The sequence below is a fragment of the Melospiza melodia genome, chromosome 3 (assembly GCF_035770615.1).
Source record: "Melospiza melodia melodia isolate bMelMel2 chromosome 3, bMelMel2.pri, whole genome shotgun sequence".
Lineage (NCBI taxonomy): Eukaryota > Metazoa > Chordata > Aves > Passeriformes > Passerellidae > Melospiza > Melospiza melodia.
Genome location: NC_086196.1, coordinates 26,929,621 through 26,950,604, shown reverse-complemented (window position 1 = coordinate 26,950,604; position 20,984 = coordinate 26,929,621). Strand labels below are relative to the sequence as shown.

At 38.6% G+C, this 20,984-nt stretch overlaps 1 protein-coding gene across 3 annotated transcripts in view; it reads left to right on the top strand.

The window, feature by feature from the left end:
- The window catches only part of MCM9 (minichromosome maintenance 9 homologous recombination repair factor), a 47,190-nt gene extending 32,159 nt beyond the window's left edge, over positions 1 to 15,031 (top strand). For 2 of the 3 annotated variants that reach the window (XM_063151074.1, XM_063151073.1), the window contains exons 7-12: positions 1,555 to 1,729; positions 3,951 to 4,153; positions 5,196 to 5,399; positions 6,895 to 6,977; positions 10,708 to 10,853; positions 12,922 to 15,031. In XM_063151074.1, coding sequence (XP_063007144.1) covers positions 1,555 to 1,729; positions 3,951 to 4,153; positions 5,196 to 5,399; positions 6,895 to 6,977; positions 10,708 to 10,853; positions 12,922 to 14,431 — 2,321 coding nt within the window. In that variant the 3' untranslated portion in view covers positions 14,432 to 15,031. The remainder of the gene's footprint in view (positions 1 to 1,554; positions 1,730 to 3,950; positions 4,154 to 5,195; positions 5,400 to 6,894; positions 6,978 to 10,707; positions 10,854 to 12,921) is intronic. The other variant, XR_010027089.1, reaches the window with a different exon arrangement.
- The last annotated feature ends 5,953 nt before the right edge of the window (positions 15,032 to 20,984 follow it).

The following is a 20,984-nucleotide window of genomic DNA, read 5'->3' as shown; positions in this document are numbered from 1 at the left end:
TGCCTCGGGGGGACAGGCTGTCTGCAGGGCCCTGGGGGCTGCTGCTGGAGAGGCCACCCCAGAGGGGCTGTGCAGGGAGGCAAGCATGCCTGTCAGGAAGCCATCTCCTTCCTCTGTTTGTAGAAGGCTCATGTGCCCTGAAGTGCTACAAGACAGGACATTTTACCTGCACAGCAGCATTGCCGGGGAGAGGGCCCTGTGTGCAGTGCAGCAGGGGAGGCCATCTTGTGTGGCGGCAGGAGCCTGCAGCAGAGGCCATCTCATGGCTGCCATGCACAGAGTGACACTGCAGAGACAGCGACAGACACACAGCACTGCAGAGCCACTGATGTCCCTCACGGCTCGGGGGGAGAGCAGAAAGTGCCCGTGGCTCTGGGGGTGCACGTTGTGTACCCTCACCACAGAATATTCAGAAATAAATGCGCAGCCAGGCTCTCGTACTGCCTGGTACTCTGTGTTTCTGTAACTCTGCAGTGTGATTGATTGCCCATGGTGTTCGGCACACAGTCCAGGAAAACTAAGAAAGGTTGGACGTAGTGGAGCAGATTCCTTATTAGAATTTGAAGTACATATTATGTCATCAGGAAGCATTTAATTCCAGTAACTTTTTGCTGGTCATTTGCAAACAAATAGGTGCCGTGGTGGACCACACAGTTATAAGAACGTCTTTGCAGCCTTGAGCCAAATGGTGAAACAGGGGGAATTCTTGTTCAGATTTTCCCATAGAATTCCAGGAGATTTTAGGCTGGTTGCAGCTTGTCAACTACTAGGATATTTTGGGCTGAACACTGGAATGGAAAAGAAAGGCTAAAGATAGAGAAGAAGTGGGGAAATAGGGAATAGAAGGATTGGAGGGAGCTGCACATACTTGCGAATGAGTGGCCATTTCCACAGTTATGCAGGGGTTTTGACTAGCTATCCACCCAGTGTTTTTTTATTTCTTCCTTTTCTTTTTTATTTCTTCCCCCATTTCATCCTTGGTCATCTTTGGATTTTCATTTTTTCTTAATGCGTAGAGGAAACCAAAAACTCATAAAGAAATTTAATTTCCTTAGTTTAAAGAAAGAATTTGGCTCCACTTTCTGGGGCCATGAGCTAAATGACAATTGAAATATATTTTTTTTTCCAAGCTTTGCTTCGCAGCTCCAAAATTTCTGTCCATTTTAGTAGCTGATGTGGAGTAGGACCTGAATGGTTCTGTTCTATAATTTTGCAATTTTTGCCCCAATTTTCATTATGATCTGTCAGATCTAGTCTTTGTATGCTAATTCCTTTTGTTCATTGAGCAAAGTTCTAAAACAAGTCACAATCCAAGCATGGGAAGCTTAGCAGAATCTGCTCCACAGCTCCAGGCTAACCCACCTCAGCACTAGTGGGATTGCTTGCTGGTAGCTGTAAAGTGAGTTAAATTACATGGTGGAAGTACATGATGGATCTTTCCTGCTGGTTTGCCCTCTGCCCATGGCTCAAGCCACTGTGCTGGGCCCCTTTCTTTCACTCAAATTTACTCCTGCATTTTAAGGGAGAGACTGACTGAAGTATTTGATTCTTCAGGTTTGACAGTGACTGCTGTGAAGGAATTTGGGGAGTGGAATTTGGAAGCTGGAGCACTGGTGCTTGCAGATGGAGGCCTGTGTTGCATTGATGAGTTCAACAGTATCAAGGAACATGACAGGACCAGTATCCATGAGGCAATGGAGCAACAAACCATCAGTGTTGCAAAGGCAGGGTAAGTGGCATGTTAGCACATGTGAGAAAACAACATGAGATTTTTCTCTTGTACTTACATGTTGGAGGGATGCTGATTAAACATATCTGTTCTCTTCATTGTATGCAATAGTTTTGTTGTCAACAATATTCCTAAACTGGCCAAGTCAGCATTTCATAGGACAGTGCCCTAGACCAGGGGCTGCAAGCAATCAGAATAAATACCTACCCTCTTCACTGCTGGGTTTTCAATCTACTGCTACAGGCCAGGGCACTTTTCTACAAAGACTTTGCATCTTTTTTCTTGCCCTTTGTTGCAAGTGGTTGAATAATCCTATGTGAAATGAGAAGCTTTGTGACTTTTTTTGTTGCAACTCAGAAAGTGGGGCTTTGTTTTTCCAAAATCACAAAATCACAGAGTCATTAAGTTTGGAAAAGACCTCAAAGTTCATCAACTCCAGCCTATGACTGATCACCACCTTGTCAACTAGACCATGGCACTAAGTGCAATGCCCAGTCAATTCTTGAGCACCTTCAGGGATGATGACTCCACCCCCTCACTGGGCAGCTACTTTTTCAGTGAAGAAATTCTTCCTGATGTCCAACCTGAACCTCTCCTGGCACAGCTTGAGGCTATGTCCTCCTGTCCTGTAAAATCCGGCAATATTGCTTGGTAACCAAAGCACATCAGGAGATTTCCAGGCTGCTGAATTTTGTAAACTGGGTATGGCATAACTATAAACTCCTGGTAACTTTAAGTTCCTCCCTTTCTTTTTTCAAAGTGGTGTGTGTTCAAATTTTTTATCTCCCCCACTACCCCCGCCCACCGCTTGGATCTTTGAGCTCATATTTCAATTTGTCAGTCATATGCAGCTCTTATTCAGGCCCAAATGATTTCCTGGCTGGTATTTCTGAAATCTCTGCTACTTAAAAGGCATCACCTTTTCCACATTCCTTCTCATCACCTTCCACTCAGCTCTTGCTCCAGTCACATCTTGGCTCCTCTAAGTGATCATATCCTTCCCTTATTGTGAGCATCTCCATCCTCTTCATCAGACAGTAGACAAATAATCACATAATATTCTGAGTTGAAAGGAACCCACAAGAATAATCAAATCCAGTTCTTAAGTGAATGGCCTGTGTGGGGATTAAACCCACAACTTTGGTGTTTTTAGCACCCTGCTCTTACCAACTGAGCTAATCTCAGGGTCATGTTGCTCTCACCTGGGTAACTACCAGCCTTTGCCAGCTGGGCACAAATACTTGGGATCAATATGGTCTTGTATCCTTAGTGAGACAGAGACATATTTCAGCTGAGTTCCTTGTTGCAGTTGTTTGGATATGATAGACCCAAACACAGTTTGTTAACTTGCACATAGATGCCCAGTTGCTCACTTTTAAGGACTACATATAATGAGAATTTTTTTAATAGTAGCTTAGCACACATAGGTTAAGCACCTTGTTAATTTAGGACTTTTTCTGGTGCATGGGAGAATAAGTTTTTTTTCCTGTTGGGTATAAGCCAGTGGAAGATCTGTGGTCCTTCCTCCCAGTTACAGAAGAACTTTGGACGTGAGGCAGCAGTTACTCAGGAGCTGGCTAGAAATAGCTCAGTGACAAACCAAAGTTAGAATGCTTCTGCTGCTGCCTTACCCAAAAGAAGTGCATTTGGACTACTAGAGTAAAAATAATCTCTCCCCACATCTACAAGCACATGCTAGGACATCATGGTTAAGAGTGGAAAATGGCTGTTTCAGTTGGTATGGCTGCCATCACTGCTAACTTGGATTCATATTCTTGTTTATACACAGGAACAAAACATACATTCATGTCACGTTTTATTTTGCTGTCTTAAAATATGAATTAAGCAAAAGTGTTGCTTTCCAGCATTCAAAAGTGTTAGTATATTGTACAATCCTGCAATGCAATATTTATTTCTGAAAAGTAGTGTTGGTTTTCACTATTTAAGGATCTAGCTGTACAAAGAGATTATTTGTGGCAATGTTGGTTGGTGCCTTTTGGTATCCAGATCACTGTCTGTCTAGTTGCTATTCTCTGACTGAAAAGTGCTGTACATATAATAAATATTAATACAATAATTGTGTACATTGTTTAGCTCTTATGGTCTTTCAAGATAAGATGGGCTCTTTATAGGATAAAACCACAAAAGTTTTTAAAAGCTTTGGAATCCTTTTCCCTCTCCAATTTAATTCAACCATAATGTTCACCATACCTTTCTCTAGCTTGGTGTGCAAGCTTAGCACGAGGACAACCATCCTGGCAGCAACAAACCCTAAAGGCCATTATGACCCCAATGAGTCTGTCTCTGTCAACATAGCTCTTGGCAGTCCCCTGCTGAGCAGATTTGACCTGGTTTTAGTACTGTTAGATACAAAGAATGAGGAATGGGACCACATAATTTCATCCTTCATCTTGCAAAATAAAGGTAAGAGTAGTATTTTTAAATCAGAAGGCTGGGTTGGAGTTTTTGTGGAGTGGTTTTTTTTTTTTTTTTTTTGGTTGGTTGGTTTCTGGTTTTGTTGCTTGTTTGTTTGGAGGTTTTTTTGTTTGTTTTTTAAATTTTTCTCCATTTTTTAGTTTACTATTCTTGAATCTTTCAAATTAATCAGTGTTTTTATTTTTGTCATGGTGGTTTTCTGCTGTATGGTTGCTCTTCAAGTAGATCACTAATTAATTAAGAGGGGTGAGCTGAGAACCCTCTACTTTTACTCTGGGATCATTTAGAAGAGATTTCAGCCCAGGCTGCTCAGTAAGTGGATTGTTTCCATCTCAGACCTTTACGGTGTTTGATCTGCAGGTCCTACATGCCTTGTAATTGTACTATTAATCAGAAACTTGATTCAGGCAGAATAGCTCAGAGATGCATGTGCTGCAGGGCTCAAAGAATGAGCAATACCATTCCCCATGTGGAGCTTTGTGCTCTGGAATGAGGGAAGGCAGTGTGATTTGATTCTGACCAGCCCCTTCCCCATCCACATCATGGAACATGGCTTCAGTCCCCTTTACAGAAGAAGTGGTTAGAGGGAGCTTCTTCAGCTAGCTTCCTTTCCTTTCCAAAATGTTTCCCTACAAAAAATGTTCAGAATATGGCAGGTAGCTCTTGGCTCCAACAGAGTAGGTAAAACAGCCAGAGGATGTGCATACACTCATGTAGCATCTGTCATTTTAAGGAGCTCCTGAGCACTTGGCACTGCCTGTACCATCTGGTGGGCAGTGAGGCTGACAGCAGTTCTCTAGAAATTACTGGAGGCTTTACTGTGGATTTTGATAGGGGAGGGATTGGGTGGTGTGTAAAATTCTGCACTGGAATCTGACCAAGTCCTTGAGGACTGGTGTACAGACAGCCAGCCAGTGTGCCCCAGAAATACAGTAATGTATTTTTCATAGTCAGCTGTCTAGCAGGAGTTCTTAGGAAGAAGTTTGATGCCTGTTGTTATAGAATTACTGACAAGGGTGTTGTAATGCAGGCTGCCCAAGCAAATCAGAGAAGCTGTGGAGCATGGAAAGGATGAAGACCTACTTCTGCCTTATAAAAAGCATTCAGCCAAAATTGTCTGACGAGAGCAACCTGATCCTTGTTCGCTACTATCAGATGCAGCGTCAGAGTGACTGCAGGAACGCTGCCCGCACCACCATCCGCCTGCTGGAGAGCCTGATACGCCTTGCAGAAGGTAAGGCCTTGGCATTTCTATTTTTAGGCTAACAATTAACCTTTATGAAAGGAGTAGAACAGTATAATTATAGCCAGTAAGCAGAGCAGCAGCTTTTCCGTGGAGGTAGGGAGAGGTGATTCTTGTATGATTTTGTTTTATCCTCCTCATCTAAAGAACCTCGGGGTTGGAGATTTTGAGTGTGAGAAAGGATGTTTCATTTAGACTGTAAAAACCAGTTTTAATTTTGACATTCTCATGTATATAATAAATATTAAAACCTCTGGAAGAAGTCACATTCAAGAGAAAAATCTCAGAAATTATGTGTCTTTATGAGAGGGAATCTCAGGATTTACTTCGTTCTATTTGAGGCAAATATTTGCTTCTGCTCTGAAATTAATATAACAAAATAAGCATTTTTTATAAGTATTAATAATCCTGAAATTAATATCACATAAAAGATAACATATTTTTTGTTTCGTGAAGTATTAGTTGTCAAGCCCATATTTTGCCATACAATTCAAAAATTTCCAACTCTGAGTTCAAGTCATATTTCATTTATAAAAAATGAATTCGAAGGAAGCCATAAGTCTCTGCTTATTTTATTTTGTAAAATGGTTTCATTTTATAAAATGGCATCTCAATATTTTCAGGATGAATTTAAAAGGATGTTTATTTTGTATAGCAAGCATAAATGGAAGAGTAGTGCCTCCTACCTTAGATATTTGTGTTTTGTTCTCTATTTTGAGGGAAATACATTCTCCATTAAAGTAAAAGACATTCCTAATTTTTCAAGATTCACATGTAATTTTCCCATTTAGTGTTTCTTCCCTTCTTATCAGTTCATGAGATTGGGGCTTTTAGTAGGATTTTGTTCTTTCAAAGTATTATTTAGATGGTATTAACTAACCTGTCTGTTTCTATTGCTGAATAAGAACTGAGTGTGCTTCCATGGCCAATTAGGAAAAAGGCTTCATGTGGTAAATTATTCGCATTATAAATCTTTACAAAAATCACTTTTATTCTGCTTAAGGAAGAAAGAGAATGAAGAAAAAAAATAAAGCTATTGTAGAGAAAAGCATTTTAAATAATACCAAATCTCTGACACAGACCAGGTAGAGGAATAAATTTTTTTCTGACCTGCGATGAAAGTTTGACCTTATTTTTCACTCTATGGTGATCACATACGCCCATGTTGATAAGGTTGTTATATATCACACCTGTTGTGATATCCAGCCCTTTACATTTTTTAACTGCAGAATTTTAAGCATCTTTATTCTGTCACTGTAACTGCAATTTGAAAATTATACCCCATTGTTCACTAGAAAAATAAATCCTTCCAGTTTCTGTTGAAACTGACATTGAAATCAAAATCGTTGTATTTATTTTTAAGTTATGCCCATGCATGAGTGTTTGAGGGCTGAAGAAATTTGAATATCTTGTTCCTTGTAGTAAAAAAAAACCAAAAAATTGTTTTTTGACTTTGGTAACACTTGCACCCATTTATGTTTGATAGCTCATGCCCGCTTGATGTTTAGGGATACTGTGACTTTGGAAGATGCTGTAACTGTAGTGTCAGTGATGGAATCTTCTATGCAGGTAAGGTTTCCTGAAGACATTGCCATTGCTGCAATACCACATTTAAGGGATTGAGTTTTACATGTAGACATGTGCCAGCTCCCTTCTTCTCTTTGGAAAGGATTTTATGGGTTCATGCAAAGTAGGCAATCAGAGACCTTGACAAGTCTTTTTTAGTTCATCTTGATTGTTAAAATCCTTAAACAGAGATTATACTGAAAAATCTGGGTTAGGATAAGGGCCTGCTACCCTTTTTCTAGGCTATGCAGTCTAAGTGAAGTTTTGGCACACTGTTGGCTTTTGGTTCTAAAGACATTTTAAAGACATTTTGAGGCAGAAATTGTGTATATATCACTGTGTTTAATAGCCTCTGATAGGTTTTACTCCATGATCTTATATAGTCACTCATTAATTAGGTATGAGACAACCAAATCATTCTTTGGAGCAAGTTCAGCAGTTTCCTAGATTTACAATTTATTTTGCCATTAAATAATTTTAAACTATTTTGGTAATAGTAAAACTCAGAACACTTAGAAGACAAATTTTATTCTTAGAAACCTTAAAATTCCAAAATTTTGGTTGGTCTGTAAATCATGCATTCCAGTTATCACATGGATTTATGTAATGTTTCTATGCAAAAGGGCATTGAAAAAATGTAAAGGGTTAGATTTTAGTTTACTGCAATATTGTTATTAGGATGTTGAAAAAGCAGCACATTTAGAATTAGTAAAAGAAACGTGAATCTGAAGAAGGGTTTTTTTTAGTAGAAATATGGAAAATGATGTGGAGACTATTACTTCAGACAGAATATTTTTAAAATAAATAAATCTTCAGGCTTTGGAGTAGGACAAAAATTACCATAAGCAGATTATCCAAAGTTTTATATATGGGGGTTTTTAGCATATCTGAAATGTTTGTGTTTGGCTCTGTCAGAGATGGTGTTCTCCTCTACTCAGCTGACTGATCCAAAATGGCATTTCCTATATTCCTCTATAGGTTGATTTGAATATTTTCAAATTAAAACAGTTTTACAGAGTGCCTATTAGTTCGATAGGCCAGAAAGACCTTTGTGGAAGTTGATATTCTCCTTTTTTTGAGACAAAGCTCTTCAGGATAGATGCACAAGTCATGGCAGGTAGGCACTTGTGATCTCCCCTTTCCTTTCAGTGAGGGTTGAGAGATAATTGCAGTTTGTGCCACAGATAATCTATTGCACAACGTTACAAATGGAATTTATCTCAAAAATACTACAGGGCCTGACCTTATTAAGTAGGAAAATTATTTCACTGTCTGCTGCACTTCATCTTGCACTGTTTTGAAGAACTCAGCTTTTCAATGACAGCACTGCATCAAAGTTAAAATATGAAGCTGTTGAAACTGCAGAAGATACCACATTAGTCTTCATTAGCTGTAATTAAGCCTGTAATTAACTGGATGGAAAATTGATGGGACCGTGGTTTCAAATTAATATGGTTTTGAATATAAGAACTCTGCAATACTGATTTTTTTTTTTTTTTGGTAACAGATCAAAAAGTGAAACTTATGTATATAATAATAATAATAATAATAATAATGAATGTATCCCCTGTGTGTCTCTCTACCTGATCAGGACAGGTAAATGTAAAAGAATTGTTTCAACTGTGGGCCACTGTTTCATTTTTATACTGTCTTGCCCTCGAGGGCTGCAGGTTGACCTGGGCAGGTTGAACCCACTGCATGGTGTAACAAGTTTTTGTCTAATAAGAGTCAGTGAGAAATTTGCCCGAATTATGACTGCAGAAGATTACCTGGAGGTATTTGGTATGATTACCATCTTTGCTCCGCTCTTAGCTTCTTAAGAGCAAGTAGGCAAACATGTTCATTTTTGCTAGGAAAATGCAAATTTGAGATTTGCTATTTAAGGTCAGATTTTGCTTTCCTTCTGATAAGTATGAAAAATCACTCAAGTAGTTTATTTTTGAAGGAAGTTGTTTATTTGTTTTATTAAAAAAATATAGAAGTAGCATGCAAAATTTATTTTCAGAAACAGATTCCTCCTCTGGAAAAAAAAACCCACAACATTTTGTACAGATGCATCCTTTGTTTGTTGATTAATTGTCAGTCTCTAGAATGAAGTTGTAAATGAGGAAGTGGCAATGTCATTCTGGAAGGACTGGTTGCCACCTTTTAGCTCAGCAAACTCTCTCTTTGCCACTGTCTTTGCAACTTCTACAATAAGTCATGTTCTTGCCAGTATAAAATCGAAGTTCACAATTCTTCTGTGACTGGGTATTTCTTGTGAGCTCTCTTGGGAAGGAAGACTATCACATTTTTATCATCAACCAAATTCATTGGAGTTTTTTGTTTTGTTTTGCCCTCTAATTCACCTTTATATTTCTCTTTCCTACTTTGTTTTTGTGAGCATATTCCAAACCCCCCGGCTTGATCGTTTCTTTGCCTCATTTTCTATTGCTGGCATCATCTCCCTCCTTCTCTTGGTCATGTTTCCATCTTTGGTTTATTCTCTTTCCAATCTCTTTCCTTTTACTCCTTTTTATAATTTGTCTTTCCATCCCTAGGCATTTTACACCTTTCCACTAACTTTTCTTGCAATGCTTTCTCTGTTTAAGATCCTCTGCCCTCAGTTTTCAGTGGTTTTGTCATATGGTTTCCTTCCTCTACTCAAAATGATATCTCAGAATCCCAGAGGGGCAGGTATCTCAGAGACATGAGCTGCAGCACAGGAATTAATCTTCACAGATGTCTTCAGTTCACTTAGAAGTTCACATGCACACATAGTATTTAAAAGAAGCTCCTTGTGATGGGCAAGCAAAGGACTGAAATGTCAGTGAGGGCAACACATTTTTGTAGCCCATGGCTGTATACCTCAGGATATACCACCATGCAGTCTTCTTTTTTTCCATTGGGTCCCTAGGTCATGTTGACAGTACTCAGTCTGAAAGCAACTATCTTTTGTCAGTGTTTTGCTCAATATTTTGTTTATTACCTACTGAGCTTTATAGATTAGACAGGAATGGTAAATGCTAACTACTCTGTGGCAAAATAGAGGGTTTGTGGTGTGAGGTGTTTTATTTCAGAGAGCAATTAACTACAGAGCTATTCTAGATTATTTGTTGTAGAACAAATCACTGAGCAGATGCTCTTTTCCCAGTAAAAATGGACTTCATTTTTATAAGGTACAGCAAAAACTGTGCCAGATTAAAATCAATTACAATTCACTGGAATTATTCACAAATAGTAAGTTACTCTTAAAATGCTATTCAGAAATATTTCTGCCCAATAGTTTACACTGTGTCGACAAGTCTTAATATCCAGGTCTTTTCCTTTAAGAAATTAGGAAAACCTGATTAAAACTTCTAGCAGTCAGAACTTCTTCCGTTAAAAAAATTCCTCACATGGGCACAATTTTTACAAGATATTTGGAAAATATTTTCAATCTTAATTTTCATTTTCAGTCATGATGTTCTCAAGCTTTAGGTGGACTTCCCATTCCATGTGTCAATAGAAATAAACAAGTATGACTAAACTGCAGGCTTGATCATGTAATTGCTTTATGTTTATGACAATTTTGACCATGTGATCAGATGTAATAGGATTATTTGTGTGGATACAGTTAGCAAATATTTGCTACCTTAAGCTTTAAAATATCTAAGGGAGAATTTCAGTTAACATGTCTCTGTTGTTTAAATTTGGTGTTTAATAATAAAGGTAATTTCCTATTTATTTTTTTTTAATCTCCTTGGTGCCATAGGGGGGTGCACTTCTTGGAGGCATCAATGCCTTACACACTTCATTTCCAGAAAATCCAATGGAGCAGTACCGAACACAGTGTGAAATCATACTGGAGCGGCTGGAGCTGAGAGATCTTCTGCACAAAGAGCTGCAAAGACTTGACAGGTGGTAGTACACAAAGTAGCAAACTAATTCAGAAGGGAAACAGAATTTGTTTCACAATATTATCTGCAAGGGACTCCTTTACAGGACATGGATAATCAGGGAGATTGTTTTAAAATGCATTCAGAGATCATCACAAGATCACTTTTGCCTCTGGGTTATAGAATTTACAAATATTTTAATGATTTCCCAACTCATATCTCAATATTATGCTCAGATAAGTTTCAAAAGTGCTTCTTAGAGTCAAAATACTAGAATATGTAGCTGAGCAAATAATTTTATACAACTTTTTCTACTTGTTTGGTAAAATACAGCAGATCTGCTTCATGATTTTTTAATCCACCTTTTTTATTGGGCTTGTCAGGATCCTTCCCTTTCTGTTAATGGAAAATGTAAGCCTGAATCAAATTTCTGTTCTTTTGGGTGATTTCTCTATTTTACGTGCTGTACTTTTCACTGTTGCATCTCTATTTTTCAGCTCACTGCAATAACCTTTGGGAAACCTATTTCTTGGTATTAATAGAAAACTTTTAATGAAAACTTTTAAATTTTAACCTCAGAGAAAAACCCTAGAAGTGGAAGGAAATAAAACTAAAATCAAACAAAAACCCCACATTTTCTTCCTCAAATGAGATTAAGCTTTAAAGAAACTTGTTTTTCCTTTCTGTTAAAGGAAGATAAAAATATTAATTTTGTTAAAATTAATGGAAACAGCTGGGAGAATTCACTTTGAATATTTTTGAGACTTATTTTGTAAATTATAGTAATGATGTGTTAAATAACCACAGAGTCAACAGAAACAGATGAAAGCAAGATATCTTCAACAGACAGACAAAAGCTAGTTTTAAAACAGAGATAATTCATAGGGGTCATAGAAATGCAGGATGGGATGGGAGATCAAACGCAAAGAGAGGATCAAGGCTGTGTTTGACCTTCCTGGCAGGAGCTCTCATTATCTGCTCTGAAGCTTTCTAATGATGAGGATTTTCTGTTGCCATTCTGTAGTCTCTTCCATGACAGCTCCACCCAGTGCCCATAAAGGTTTTCTGAATATCCCACCAAATGGCCTCTGCTGCAAATTAAGCTCATTTCTTCTTCTCTCTCTTAAACAGGAAGTGCTAAATTAATGTCCTTTTTAAAACAACCCATTCTGTATTGCAAGATTTATTCCATGCATTCCCCCATAACTATATTTCAATAAAACAAGCATGTATCATATATCTCATCCCTTCCTGGTGAGTCATATAGTTTCTGCCACCTCCCATTTAAAAATTTAAGAATATACATGTTAGTAAACAATTATAGTAATTATTCTAAACATGTCTATACATGTTATATCTCTCCCAGAGCAAAGAAACTGTTTAGCAAAAACCAGATTGCTGTCTGCCTTGGAAAATACGTGTTTAGGTACAATAAATGGAACATCAGCTATTCTGAGATTGGAGGAAACCCTCACTCAAGCACCTCTGTTGTTTTGGAGGGCTTTGATAATGCTGATAGCCACAGACAGTGATAATTAAGATTTATAAGTGATTTGAGATGCTTTCATTCTATCATGTTTTTGCCATGTTGAGTATACAGTGATTATGAGAGAAACTCAAAAACAACCACTGTTCCAAGTAATACCCAGGTTTTCCATTCCAATAACTCATGTGAGACGTTACCTGGCTCAGGATAAGATTTCATTAGGTTCCTGTTCTAGAAGATAGACTTACAGAATCTGTAAAACCTGTAAGGGACTCTAGCAATGATTGTAAGTTTTTGTGCCATTTTTATTTTTTTCTGTTTGGTTTCCCAAGGAAATGTAGTTTAGGCTTAGGTTGCTTTCTCTGTCCATCTGCCTGCCTTCTACTGGGGACACGAAATTCTGCCACTTACTGTCAAAGGTGCTGAAAGATCACAGACTGCAACGCCAGCTTTCAGAGCTGTATGTGAAACTTAATAATATATTTTGTGACCTACATTATTTGTAGCTTTCAACCAGTCATGCATATTATTTATCACTAATGCAATGAAAAAAAAAAAAAAGAAGAAAATTAATTTACTATTTTGGGTTTTTTCCATTGTGTAGATTGCAAAGGGAAAATTCATGCCAGCAGCAGCCTGAAGAAACAAATTTCAGTACTACCACAAGGTGCTCAAATGAGGATGCATTTGGGCAGTCAAAGGAAAAGTCTCAGTCAGAACCTTCAAGTCAAGAAGGAGATAAGTCTGGGCCACAGACACCTTTGCTCGAAGGCAGCAGTGAAGGGAATATTCATCTAGAACCCTTGTGCAACCCGGCACATGCTAGTAACAAAAATACAAGCAGCCTGGCATGGTTTGACAGCATGGAAGATAACAGCATTGATGCTGAAGAAAATTCTCAGGGGAAGTGTCATGTGCCCAAGATATCTCCAAATAATTTGGCTTCAAAAACTTCAAGTTCAGAAGAAAGCTCTGCTTCAATACCAAGGAAGCAAAATGGAATAAGAGAGTCACCAGCAGCTGTGAATCTGCATGCTCCTCTGAACCAAAAGGACAAAGTTTCCAAGTTAAGGAGGAAAAGGACTGAAGAACACAACTGTTCTTCCTCAGAAGATAATATTGCAGAGCCTGCACCAAGTGCTAGTGTGCAGGATTCAGTAATTAGACAACATGCTTCTAGAAGCTGGAAGAGGCTGCACAGGGAGAAGTCATATGGATTCTTTACAAGTACCCAGGACCCTGAGGCAAAGGCCCTTCCTTCTGTATTACCTGCCTCTGGCCTGGCAGATCTCTCAAGTGATGCAGATTCTGTGCTAGGAGAAGAGAACAGCACATCAGTAGCAGCAAAAAGCACAGCAGTTTCCACAAGAAAAAGAAATAAAGATCAAGTAGTGAAGGAAACAAAGGTCATGAGTTCCCATGAGCAAGAAAGTGAAAGTCCCCCAGCTGCTAAACTAGCTAAATTTTCTTTCAGACCAAGGACAAAGCTTGGTCATTCTTCAGAGAAGACAAATGAAGAATTTTCTCATTTACCAAGTGAGACTATTTTTAAGCCAGGAGAGCAGCTCCAGGGAGAGCAGCTTCCAGAAGAATGCTGCCCACCTGAGAAAAGCAAGATAACATTGACTGGCTTAGGAAAAGGTAGTTTGGAAAAAGGATCAATTGATAATAAAGGGGTAGAAGAGCAGCAGAGTCAGGCCTTAGGGACAGAGACCAGAGCAAGCGCAGCAATATGTTCTGATGTCAGTTTTGATGCTGTGCCACCTCCACCCACTGAGAAGAAAGGGGAGGCAGAGGAGAAGCTGGGTGCTCCAAGCACAGGGAAGGTGCGCTCCAGCACATTAGCTAAGCTGTCCACCTTCTCCTTTGTATCACGTCCTGAGGCAAAATCAGAAACCTCACCTGCTGTTAAGAATGACACCAGCAAGGAAAACCACAGCCCGTGGCTGCAGGTGCACGTGAGCAATCCTAGCAAAAGGAAGAGTTTTGCATTTGGAAATTCTAGTACAGCCAGCGTGGTCACAAAGACATCTCTCTTCTCCATAGCAGAGCTGGATGATGCTACATTAGATTTTGATTGGGATAAAGAGGTTAGGAAAAATCCAAGCACGTAAAATTTCTATCCTCCCAATTATTTAACATGCAATTCTTCTGAATCTTCACCCTTCTATCACTTGTATCCATGGTTTTCAAATCATTTAATAGAACCATCCTGGGCCTGTGAACACCTTTCTTTAAGCCCATATACTTTACGTAAGCAAGAACTGTGTGTGCTGCAGGCCTAATTTGGCTTTTAGTTTTCTCAACTCTTCCCAAGGCTGTTTATTTCAATTCACTGTTTTGATTAAACTGATGAACCCTAAAGACTTGTATAGCTATGTTCGTGTGTCCAGAGTGAGTGATCTTGCAGAGGAGCAGTCTTAATTGTCCTTCCAAGTGACTGTGCCACTTTAGAAAAATTATGGCACTCAAGCTATGTCGTTATATTTTGTTCATCTGTATGTGCAATTTGTCTCAGCATATTTGTCTCATAATGCCTCAGCATTACCAATATCGTGATCTATTATCATGCTATGGTAAATGTTTCTGTATTATGAATATCATGAAAACTTTGCTTCATCTTTGATTTGTCACACAGCTGATGTTGAAAACACAGATTGAGAGCTTTTGGTTTCTGATTTTTACTTTCAGTTTTAAATACACTGGTTTAGATATCTGTGTCTCTGTTCTGGATCATTTTATCAAAACTCATTTTATCATCTCTGTAATAAACACACAGTTCCCCACTGCAGAGACAATGAATTTCAGGTGATTGAATGGGAGTTGTCAGTAACCAGGGTAACTTTAATGCAGGCATTAAGCCCTGACAGATAAACTACACTTCAAACCTAGCAGCACAGTGAAGAGCTTCCCTAGTGTAGCTGGGTTCTGAGTCAGATAATGTTTACTTGGATATTTTAATTATTATTAGAGTTTTACTGCATCTGATCTGTAGTTTGTCTTCTGTAGCATGCTGCATCTTGTGCCATACATTTGTCTAAAGGGAAGTTAATCTACTAATGCATTCCACATTTACAGAGAAAGGTAAGCCTTAATTTTCTTCTAGTGACTTGCTTGGTGTGTTTCTTCTGTGTTTGAATTCTCCGCAGAATATTCTTGTTGTAACCTGCAAGGTAAACAGAGCATGGAGTGGTTGCTTACTGCACAGCAAATCCCTTGGGAGACTTGCTAGCAGAAAGTTCTGATTCTCTCTTGATTTGCTTAGAAGTAGTTCATTTGAAACCAAGTGAGTTAAAATACTGCAGAATTTAAGAGAACTGAGGGAATGTGAGGCCCAAGTACATCAGAGTGGTACAGTGAAATTATGAGAACACTAAGGGTAGTGTTGGCTTACTGTTCAGAGTTCAGCAGGATGACACAAACATTGCTGTCCAGACTGATTGTGTGGTAGTTCTTCCACTGAAAATGGGCCATCGACCAAAACAAGTGGAATTCATCCACCTCCCTCCCAGAGCACAGAGCCACTCTATCATGTTCCTCCTCACTCCTATGCCAGGGTGAGGTTGATGTGCACCCATGACCAATTGCCCATGAGAGTCAGACTTATCCTATGGGCCACTGTGTCTGCCCTGAAAGAGGGATCAAGAATTCTGGACCCATGAACATTTGTGATGGTCTTCCTACTTGAACTTTTTGCATCAGCCGCTTGCATGGTGATCTCTTTTACAGTCAGAAATCCTCTTTCCTAGTTTTCAGGTTTGATGGATGTTACTGGCTGGCCAGTGCAAAGCCAGAACATAGCTACTGTCTTTACTAGCCAAACTTCCAACCCTAAAAATGATATGTTTAAGCACATTAGGACAAGTTTGATAATGCCCTGGAGACTTTCCAGACTTTCTGGAAAGAGCATGGTTGGGTCACTGTCTGCCACTCAGACATGTTTTTTAGGCAGCTAAATCCAAACACAGACTGTAGAATTTAGGTAGAGTGAATTTCTCATTTTTGATAGTGTCTCACCAGTGATTAGTTTTTGTGGGATAATGTGCTAGATAGTGTATCAGTAAAAAATAAACTTTTCAGGCTCCCCTGATTAGAAGTAGTCAGCATACTACTTTAGGAAATGGAACTGTGATTCTTTACTGGGTTTTTGAGATTTCCCATTTAGAAGCAAAGAAAAGGAGGCACAGGGACATTCTACTGAGCTTGCAGAAAGGCCCATCTTCTCTATACTGTTGGAGGAAAAGTACTGCTGCCTTTCCAAGCTGTCTGCAAACAGGTCCTATTCAACCAAGTGTGAGGGATAAGCTACCAAAGAATAAATTTGGAAAAGCAGATACTGCTGAGATTGTTCTTTACCAGACCAGTTGAAATACTACTGTTGTGATACTACTTCTGATTCATAGCATGAATTCAGAACATCCAAGATAAATGAGGAGCTCACAATAATAAGCAAATTATACCTGCTGTTGATTTACTCCCTCACTGTTGCCATTGCTACAGAACCCATCAGTGCTTTGGCAGGGAACGTTGCTAACTTCTTTCCCTTTATAAACTAACTTCCCCCACAAATGATCACAAGTTTTAATGTTTTTTGAGTGCTACAATAGCCCAATGATTGGAGAATTTAAAGCACTATGGCAGTAGCAGTCTGCTGGGCTAACCTACAGATGAATTTTCTTTTTGAGTGCTTTGTGTAGTCAAGGGGCAGATGAGTCACTTCCTGTCAGCCTGTCTTCCTGGGCACACACTGAGCCATTATCTGTTTTATCACATCCCTCTCTGAGTCTATGGTCTATCAAATCAATTATTATTGAATACACTAGTATTTTATTAAGCTGTGTTCATGGAAGGAGAGTATATTCCTGGTCGTGCAGTGTCAGTGCAGCTCCCTCCAGAGTTCCCCTGGGAGGTACTGCCCATCCTATTTAAGGGACTTCTGGAGCAGATACCTAGTTCTTAGGCTTGTAAAACAGCCCAGAATAGAAATCACTTGCCATGTAAACATCTTACAAAAACAGCCTTCAGTTCTTTCTAGCAGTATGAACATTTTAAACATGCCACAAAAAATGTGGCAGAAGTTGAACTGAAAAGGGAGTGCGTGCCATGTGGCTGAGCTCCTCTGCTAACACGTTCTTGTGCTGAACTCCAGCCAGTCTTATTCACCTTTGCATGCTTCTTTTCATTCTAAACAGCTGGCAAGCAGAAGAAAACCCTACATGGCTGAGTTTTCTTGTTGTTCATGTTTTTCTTAAGTGCTCTGAATGTTGTGATTCTTTTTGGCTGCATGAGTTAATGAGCTAAATATCATAATGTGATGTGCACCAGGATTACGAAACCAAGTGAGCTAAAGACAGAGCAAAGCCAAACCGAACTGAAACTTCTGATTAGTGGATTCCATGTGAAGAGATGTCCCAAGTGAGGATATATAATATTCCATTCTAGAGAGAATGTATTTATTGATGGGAAGATTAGGGAGATTGAGTATTAAGTGGTCTGTATTTCATGTGAATGAGGCAATAGCTTCATTAATAATGAATAATAATTATGTCATCTCCCTTAGGTATCTGGTGTGCCTTTTCTTATCAATACTTTTCTTCCTGTTAGACAGAAGAATGTTAATAGTTCCAAGGAATAACACCGTCCTTTACTTAATAAGGAGCACAGCTATTTTAGAAAAGAGTAAAAATGTGGTTTTTTTTTCAAGTTTGACTATTCTGAGCCAATATGTGCAATTACAATTGTGCACATAATATTTCTATATGTATCATTGCATAACTACATACACAACAATATATGCATAACAAAGACATATTGTTTAAAAATGTAGGTGTTATTGTATGAATAAGATGTATTGTGCAATGCCATTTAGGAAGAGATGTCCTTTGGAGCAGTGACTTTTCAATCAGTAACATTTCTTAACTTGAACTCAATAGTCATGAAAGAGTTACCACATGTGAAAAGGCAAGGAAAGAAGCATGTGTCATCACAGTCCCCAACAGAAAAGCTCGTGCAAGCCTGCATGACTAGGATCACTCACAAGGTGTTGGCATCTTCTGAATAGCAGGTACCAAGTTCCAAGTCATCCTGTTACTGCTGTCAACATTATTCCAACTCCATTCTCCCTGGCAACTGAAAGCAGGGGTGAAGAACAGTGGGAGCTGCAAGTTCCCTGATGTAGTCATCTTCTGTGTTCAGCAGCATCCTTATGTTGCTTATCTTCATTGCCAGATCCTAGGTGAGTGCACCACATTTTTCCAGAAATGTTACTTGTCTTTCTCTGGAAAGTTTTTCTTTCTCCATTCAAGGCACCTACTCACCACAACCCACTGTTCATCTGTCAGAACAAAACATCACAAGGAAGAAAAGAAACACTTCTGTAGCTTGAACGTGAGAGAGGCAGTCAGCAACTTGAGCAGGTACACCTGCAGCTCTGCTTCTAGTCCGTCTCAGTGGTCTGGAAGCACAGCTCTACTTGAAGGAATCGTGCAGCTCCACCAGCTTCACTCCCACTCAACACTACTAGGACAGCAGCTTTGCTCCATTCCCACTTTCATGGCGATGAGGAGGTGTAAAAATGTCTTTGAATGCAAAGGTCTGTGTGCTTTACAGCCATGATTTTAAGATGTTTTGGATCACAGTTTGACCTCAGACACTTTTTGTAGTCAGAGTCCCCTAAACTTTCCCCTGAATTTCCCTATAGTAAATTAGCTTCTTTGGTAAAAAATAATTTTTACAGTGTCTGGCTTATAGTTTCTGAATATTTATGTCTGACCTCTCTGCTATACTCTATAGGTAGTGATTAACAGTGTCACTGAAAGATCTTTTCCTAGTTTAAATAAATAACAAAGACCTAAGCCAATATTATTTTAAATACACCATAAAATGTTGGAAAGATTGAAAACTTTAAAGTCACTAGTGGGTTATTCCAGTTTTTGCTTGAATCAGAAAGAATATTTCCAGTGATCTCAGTGGGATAATTTTCTAATAACCCTCACAAGATTCAGCTCAGCACCATGTATTTATGGGACCATTATCCACCTGTCAAAATTCAGAACTAAGCACCTTTCTAATCTTTTGAAAGAATCATTTTCTTCAAGAAAACTGGAATTGAAAATATTCTATATTCTCTCAATGAACATAGAGAAAATAGAAAGGATTTTTCTATATTAGCAATTAAAGAAATGTAAATTGAATTGTTAAAAAGTAGAAAGTTTAAGTTCCATCTCTAATCACCTCTTGGTGTCACTGAAATGATGATATAATCTAATACAATCATTAGATTTTGAATTACCTTATTCTGTTAAGTGTTATCTTGATTTAATCAGCCGTTCCTGTAATTACATTATTGCTCTCCCATTAGTATTTTATCAGCCTTATTGAGAGCTGTACACCTCCACTGTTAACATTTTTTTGTAGGATACAGTTGATGTGCACACCTCAGGTTGGTTGGAATTTATGGCAGCTTAACTGTGAAACCAGTGTGTTTGAGGAACAAGAAAACAGGAAGAAAAGTTGTACAATCTATTTTCAGACACCATTCAGAAAATACTTGGATATAATGAAATTTTACCTTTTAAACTTAAGGACCCTGAGCTCTCTTTAAAGGTAATGAGGACAGTGAAAGCTGAGCAATACCTTGGACAAGGCCTGTTCCTGATGTCTGAGTTCTCTCTGTTGTTTGGCTGGTTTTTAAACAAGTGCACATGAAATACCCATGGGATTGTGTTGTGTGGCACAGTGAGCTGTCTTAGAACAGCAAACTCTCAGCTGAAACCCTTTAGTGCCATTTACATACATGACAGCAGGAAAATTTTTTTGCATAAAAGTAAGATAAGTTCTCGACCATGTAACAGTTAAATGAGGTGCATTAAGGATGAGTTTATGCTGTTTTGTGCAGTGTTTTCATGAGTTCTGGCTTCCTGGTTTACCTTGTTTGTACTTAGTAAGGCAGACTCTAACATGTATAAAAGCAGCCACATAACATGAATGCACACATATTAGGAATCTGTAGAAAAATTGAGTGATAGGGATATATGCTCCCACTAAATACTTGCATGACTATGCATTTGCAAGTTCTGAAACTAGACATAAAAAAGAAACCTTTTCTCTCTTTGTTAGAGGAATGTCAGATTTTTCTCCAATATAACATCACCTACCACAGACTCATGCTCCAATAAGCTGTGTAGTAACTTTATTTTTTTTTTAATACAAATACCTGAAGTTAATTATTTAAATGATAGCCAACAATCAGAGAGAAGGAAAAGTGATTGCCTGAAAGTTGCCATAGAACCAGCAGAGGGAGCTCCAAAATTTCAATTATTTTTTTGTTGAGGGAAACATCCTTGGAGCCGACTGTTGAGAAAAATACTCATCAGTCACTGAACACAATGGCTGTCGCCACTACTTCTTCCCTGGTCCCAGGAATCACAAGAGCAAAATTATACCACATTTCCTTGGGTAGGAATACTCTCCTGACATGCTAAAAATGTAATTTAAAAGATCTCTGAGTAACACTGCTTCTTGGAAGAAATAATTATAGTATAATTGTAAGAATCTCAAATTATCAAAGGATATACTAAACTCTTACTTAATATATTACATGTCAGCATTGCCCTTGTTACCTGAAACCATTGCACTTAACAGTAAGCCACGTTGAAGACACAAACT